Source organism: Plecotus auritus (genome assembly GCF_963455305.1).
Source record: "Plecotus auritus genome assembly, chromosome: 8".
Lineage (NCBI taxonomy): Eukaryota > Metazoa > Chordata > Mammalia > Chiroptera > Vespertilionidae > Plecotus > Plecotus auritus.
This window is the reverse complement of record NC_137782.1, coordinates 86899101-86906111: the sequence shown is the minus strand read 5'-3', so window position 1 is coordinate 86906111 and position 7011 is coordinate 86899101. Positions and strand designations below refer to the sequence as shown.

General features: G+C 43.2%; 1 protein-coding gene across 4 annotated transcripts in view; it reads right to left on the bottom strand.

Moving 5' to 3' along the window:
- Nucleotides 1-3050: 3050 nt before the first annotated feature.
- CSE1L (chromosome segregation 1 like) overlaps nt 3051-7011 on the bottom strand; it is a 61906-nt gene continuing 57945 nt past the window's right edge. For all 4 annotated transcript variants that reach the window (XM_080682882.1, XM_080682881.1, XM_080682884.1 and 1 more), the window contains one exon: nt 3051-6269. In XM_080682882.1, the coding sequence (XP_080539008.1) occupies nt 6180-6269 (90 nt within the window). In that variant the 3' untranslated portion in view covers nt 3051-6179. The remainder of the gene's footprint in view (nt 6270-7011) is intronic.

Here is a 7011-nt window from a genome sequence, read left to right as displayed (position 1 = left end):
TTCTTTGGTCTTGTTGAGCAGTAACTAAAGAAGGGAAGAAGATATGAGTGAGGGCACAGAAGTAGAGGGAGGGTAGGGAGGTGTTTGCATTGCTTCTAAAAGAGATACACATTATTTGTTACACTATTTTCTTTTGAAATGACATCTCCCGGGTGAAGGGAGACGCCTCTCATCTGAGCCTGACATTGTTACCCAAAGATGACTTGGAGGACACTTTCTGACACGAGTCTCTTCGTTTTCTCAGGTGTTCTCATAGAGCAGTCAAGGTGAGCCATTGCTTCCTAGCCTAGCTGAGGGGGGCTAGTGGTTTTCTTTTAATTTTAGATGTTCAAAAGGTTGTTCGCTATAAAACCAGCCTATGGATTGGACTGCCAGAATAACCAAAAGTGGTAAGAAGGTTATAGTAAAACACTGAGTAGAGGGGATTCAACACTACAGACTATAAAGGCAGTAAAAGGAAAAGACACTTTCCCTTCCCCAACCCTAGATTTAGCCTTTTCTCCAAGGAGCCCTGGTCCCTTTCAATGACAGCATTTAGAAACCAAGATCTGGGTGCTTGGAGCACTCATTGCTCCTGGGGCATTGTTTCTAGGCCCTCTGAGCCAGACAGCTAGGAAATACGTATTGGTGTGAGTGTGTGTATAAACCTGTCTATTTATTCATATGTATAAAAGCCATGCATTTATTTTAAAAAAATATATTTATTGAAAGTATTACAAATGTTCCTTTTCCCCCCATCGATCCCTTCTAGCCCACCTCTAGCCCCTGTCCCAGGCCCTCTCCACTCAGTCTGCATCCATGGGTTATGCATACTAGTATTTGCATACGAGGTAAAAGTCACACATTTATACTGATACCTCTAGCAACACCAGGTTCTTCGCAATCTTTCCCGTCTATTTTTAGTACTTTCTTCAGCAAGAATATTAAAGCAAATCTCCCAACCTTGCCAACCACCTACCACGCATGCCCTGTGTTCTTAGGTGTCTGTTGAGGGTGCATTGCCTGTGCCTCACAGTATACACACAGGTGACAAGACAGAATAGTCTTAGAATTCAGAACTTCTAGTGGCTGTTTCCAATTGGCCCTCAATGACGGCACTCTAAAAGGGAAACATTTCCACTTACCAGGGATGTTGTCAGGAAGGATTTCTGGGTTCCTTTGGCTGTTTTGGAAAGCTGTCCCCCTTGAATGTTCTGAGTGTAAACTTTCAAACCAGGCTTGCCTCTCTGAACAGGCATCTGCAGAGGAGGGCTCACTGCAGTACCTCTACCTGAGAGTGCCTGGGAGTTTGCACTGTTTTACCCCAACATGATCTCTTTCAGTGGCAAGAACATTTAAGCCCAAACCAGGTACTTCTGCCCTTGGGGTAATATATGCAGTCCTGGTTTTCAGAATGGAGGCAGGAAAGCAGACAGGAAGGTACCAGAGAGGCAGGTCTAAAATTATCCAAGATGCTGTGAGTCAGCCACATTAAGACTTAGGATTTGTAGAGCATTGATCCTCAAAGGTCCTTAGGATAGACAAGCTTGGAACCCATCACCCCATAGTGAAGTGCCAACTTTGTCAGGTTCCTCTTATCACAAGATGTTAATGAGTGAAGATGATTTCGTTATAGGTGGGGTTTTTGTTTGTTTTTTAAAGTCTTAGAGAAGTGTTACTTTTGAATCTAAGTGTCTTTCCATAGTGCCCTGAGCTAATATGTGTGTGGCTTTGCAGGGTGAATGCCCAGCGACAGCCTCCTTAACTTGGATTGCAAGGTCTGCTGAGGTAGGTGGGATGGGTGTGATGAGCGGGAAATCAGCCATTCCCAAGAAGCAATAAGCTGATGCTTGCTGTGTAAGAGCTAACATGAGCTAGAATATGACCAACCAGGGAATAAACCTGAGGATGGAGATGTATAGTTTTTTGTTTGCTTGCATGTAACTTATCTTTAGAAACTTCCCTAACTACCATCTTTGGTTTTAGTGCCTAAATATCTTTTTGCCCTTAAAAACAGACTAAAAACTTCCTTGAAATTTCCAAATCCATAAATGATTTGTCCAACACTTCTGCATAGGCAATGAGGAGTGGTAGAGGTTTCAATTCCTGAAAACACCATTAATTTTCTTGGAATTCCTTTGTCACATATAGAATACACATTTGAAACTATAATTTTTATTTTTTAAAAAATATATTTTATTGGTTTTTTACAGAGAGGAAGGGAGAGGGATAGAGTTAGAAACATCGATGAGAGAGAGAAACATCGATCAGCTGCCTCCTGCACACCTCCTACTGGGGATGTGCCTGCAACCAAGGTACATGCCCTTGACCGGAATCGAACCTGGGACCCTTGAGTCCGCAGGCCAATGCTCTATCCACTGAGCCAAACTGGTTAGGGCTGCAACTCTAATTTTTAAAACACCATATTTTAATCAGACTTTGTACTTTAAATGGCATCCCAATTTTATTAGCAAAAATTATGTATAACTTAGGAAATTTTTTATGCAATGCTTAATGTGCTTCATAACTCGTTTAATATTTTAAAAATACTTCCTTTGTACATTGTTTGACAAATATTAAAACCTACTGAGACGGAAATATCCACTAGCCCTGCAGTGGCAACAGTTAAGCAGTATTTGTATAGTGGCAATTTTAAAAATAATTTTTAAATTTAAAAGTAAATTGTGAAAAATTTGGAAGTGTGCAGTGCACATGCAATGGTATATCCATTCTAAAGCTGGACTGTGAGGTATGCTCTGAGCACCTGAAGCTTGGTAGGGTGTAGGCAGGATCAGGTCTGCTGGCCCCTCCCTGGCTGCTCTAGCCTTCCACCACCATCAATGTCCCCACTTCCTTAGGCTGTCAAACAATAGGAATGTCTTTCTCTGACCTTCGATATTGCTGTGATGGATTGATTAGTGGGCAGTTGGTTCCCCTTTGGAGCAAGAATCAGAATCCTCTATCACTTGTCACTTCTTCAGAATTCTTCTGAAGTAACTGCCTTTTTAATTGTGTATTTACGGTTGATCTTGTCCCAAAGGTCCCTTAAACTATCTTATTTTTTCTGTTCTGATTGGGTGTTTTCTGCTATTTGTCTTCCAGCTACCTCAGTCCTCTGCGTCATCTAATTTGTTGATTCTCTCACATATTCTTCATTTCTGATTCTATTTATGTGTCTCTATTATTCTCACCTAGTTCACCTATTCTTCCCCTTAGCTCATTGAAAATCCTGTAGCCATTTTGACTTTATTGTTCTGTTCTTTCATTTGGGACATGCTTCATCTTCTCATTTTGGCTGACTCCCTCTGTTTCTGTGTGATAGATAGGTAGATCTGCTACATTTCCCAGTCTTGACAGAGTAGCCTTATGTAGAAAGCATCTTGTGAGGCCCAAAGGCTCAGTCTTCCTGGCCACCTGAGTTTGGTGCTCCAGGGCACTCTTGTATATAGGTTGTGTGCGCCCTCCTGTTGCAGTTGAGCCTTGATTGCCATTGGCATGTCAGTGGGTGGAAATGACCCTCCAGCTGACTAGTTGTGAGGTGGAGGTTGATCCCATGGAGTGTAAGTTGCTTTAGTGGGATTCTGGTGCCAACCACATCCAACCTTCAGGTGTGTCGTTCGTGGAGCTGGCTAGTCGTTGTTCTGATGTGGTCTGCAGCTAACCACCAGCTGCATTAGTTCTGGAGTGTCTCAGGAGGGGCTCCAGCACAGGTCCAGGTCTGCTGCTGTTTGTGCTTGACGTGTGGGTTGCCAGATGGGAGCTACAAAGTGATCTAAGGTTGGTTCTACTGGTCCTGGGATTGGGAGGCTCTGGAGTGAGGCTATACTGCAAAGGCTGGCTGCTATAAATGTTGGACTCGGGGACACCTGATGGAAGTTACCATGCAAGTTGAGACTCATTGTCACTTATGCCAGGCTTGGGGCTGCTTAGCCAGAGGTTCAGGGTATTCTGAGGCTAGTAGCTTGTTTGGGGGGCCTTTAAGAGATTTTAGTAGCACCATGGAAGAAGGCCACCTGTGTGGAAAAGCTGCTGTAAGTGGCTTGGGAATGCAAGTTGGAGCATAGATCAGCGTTAGGTTAATGGAGAGCTGATTGGCACAGGCTAGGTTAATGGAGAGCTGATTGGCACAAGCCTGAGCCTGTCAACAAAGGATCGGTGGTGCCTGCCTTTGCTTCCATTCCCAGAAGCTGCCCTAACCCTCCAGCCCTCGCCCTAAAGTTAGTCAATTCACTTCCTCCCCATAGGCCAGGGGTGGGCAAACTTTTTGACTCGAGGGCCACAATGGGTTCTTAAACTGGACCGGAGGGCCGGAACAAAAGCATGGATGGAGTGTTTGTGTGAATATAAATTCAAAGTAAAGGAGCGGAGGGGAGAGCAAGAGAACCTGATAGAACAGCCGGATCCGGCCCGCGGGCCGTAGTTTGCCCACGGCTGCCATAGGCCCTTGGAGGTTTTCAAGCTAGTCTGGTAGCTCTGGCTGGTATCACTCAGCGGACAGAGCATCAGCCAACGGACTAAAGGGTCCCAGGTTCGATTCCGGTCGAGGCATATGCCTGGGTTGTGGGCTCTATCCCCAGTAGGGGGTGTGCAGGAAGCAGCTGATTCTTTCATCATTGATGTTTCTCTCTCACCCATCCTCTCTCTGAAGTCAATAAAAATATATATTTAAAAAAAAAGAAGCTGGAGTCTGGTGTGGGGCTGGTATCCCTAACTCCTCTGTGGGGTACCCCTCCACAGATGAGATACTCCTCCCAATTCTTAATTGTCACATGTGGGGCCTTCCCATTCCACGTCTCTGCCTCTATTAGTCTCATCCTTGTTTCTTCATATCTTGAGGGGATTTTTATTCATCTAGTCTTCAGGTGGGTGGTTCTATAATTGAGTTGTAATTTGGATGTGGTTGTGGGAGAAGGTGAGCACAGTGTTTACCTTCTTCACCGTTTTGACTGCAAGTCCTTGGAAAGGTTTTGTAGCCTCACTGACTGGCCAGAGTGCTCAGCAGGCACTATCTCAGGGACTTCTTCCATTGTTCTATTCTGAGATCTGTAGTCTCAACAAAGGATGCTCTCTATGTAGGGTTGGTTCCAGCTTAACTTTGGACCTCAGTATGGGGCTCCTAGACTCCTTCTTCCCCTGCAGACCCACTTGGAGACAGGTCAGGATGTCTTCTCAGCTGATACTCACTGCAGAACCAAGGTTCCTCAGAACATCAGTCACCCTCCTCTCCAGATGCACAGGGCTGACTCTAACTGCGAGAAGATGGACATGTTCCCGGTGCAAGGTAAATAAGCCTCTTCTCTCGTCGTGTTTCCCACCTCTCCAATAAGGTCTCCTCAGGTCCAAAAAACTTTTGCCTTGACCTGTCTATTGTGGCTTTTTTCATATAGACAGTGCCTCCCCATTACCAAGTTTCTCTCTCACATCCTCCAGTTTATAAGGGAGGAAAGCCAGAAATAGGTAAATGAATTCATGTAGTTCATGGCTGCTTTTCCCCACCACACATACCATGCAGCAACCCCAAAGGGTATTAATGTTCAAAATGTAAAAAGACAAGTATTCTGAGTGAATTACTTAGAAATAAGAATTTTTATGGAGTCCAAGAGAGGAAAAAAAGAAAAATTTAAAGAAATTCTTCATTATAAAAGTATCAGCACCAAAAACCTGTCCTTAAGAGGTTCTTAGATACATGTTTAGGGCTTTTTTTAATTGCCGATCACAGATTTAAAACTATGAAATGTGCACTTTTTGGCAAGTCACACAAGTGATTACTTACATTGCCAAATAAAAGCTGAAGGAAACAAATAAAAATTCAAAGGACAAGAAAAACACAAATTTGCATCAACCTCAAAACAAAAGGATTTAGTAAAAGAAAAAGAATAAAGTTTCCACAGTCAGTGTCCGTCAAAATTCTAAAGTTATCCCAACAGTGCAAATGCTCAAATCAGTGTCTTATACTGAACTATTAATTAACACTTGGCCCTTGAAGCTGCAAACTGCAAAAGTCATCCACTTAGATTATTTATCATCACACAAACCACCTAATTTGCTCAGGGTTGAGTAAAACAACATTTAATATTTTTTACAAGATGGAATTTGTGACAAGGAAAACTTGCTTTGTTTTTATGCAGTTGTGCTCAGAAGTCTCCCAGCTTTCCCCATAAATCATCCTGGGCTTTTATTAGCCAAATCATAATCATAGTTCAAAGCAGGGTCACACTGGCCGCCTGAAGGTACCCTTGGAGATACTGGAGGGCTTCTGCATTGAGGCTGGTGCTCACCATTGATGGAACCTACAAGAGTCAGGAAACACACAAAGGAGCTATTGGAGATCCTACCATACCAACACAAACCCCATCTCTACAAGAGAGCTGCCACAGCTCTGGGAAGAGCAGTCCATCATGACTATTGAAAGAATTCATCCCCAAGTAACTCAATCACTTTTAACTTTTATGCCTTAAAAATGAAATGGGTCTAAAAAGGGGAATTACTGTTATTGTTCACTGTGGTAGAGGCAATGTGATGATGTTTTAAAAAGAAAGTCTTTATGAATTAGTGATGCATAATGAAATACATATGGGTGAAATGACATGCTGCCTGAGGCTCTAAAATTCTCTAGCAAGGGGGCGGGGAAGGAACTCATGAAACAAGATTAGCAGATTATAGTAACTGAAGGTCAGCATACTATTTCTTGGTATTTTGTTTTCCTTAACAACAATAAAAAATATAAACATATCTTAAGACTGTAAAAGGCGCCCTAGCTGGTTTTGCTCAGTGGGTAGAGCATCAGCCTGCGGACTGAAGGGTCCCAGGTTGCAGGCTCGATCCCCAGTAGGGGGTGTGCAGGAGGCAGCTGATCCATGGTTCTCTCTCATCACTGATGTTTCTATCGCTCTCTCCTTCTTTCCTCTCTGAAGTCAATAAAGAAAAAAAAAAAAAAGACTGTAAAAGGCAATGGCTAATGGAACAGTATAGCCATTAATAGGTTTGCTCTATATTCCATTATTTAATTTCTGCGTATGCATATAGAACCAA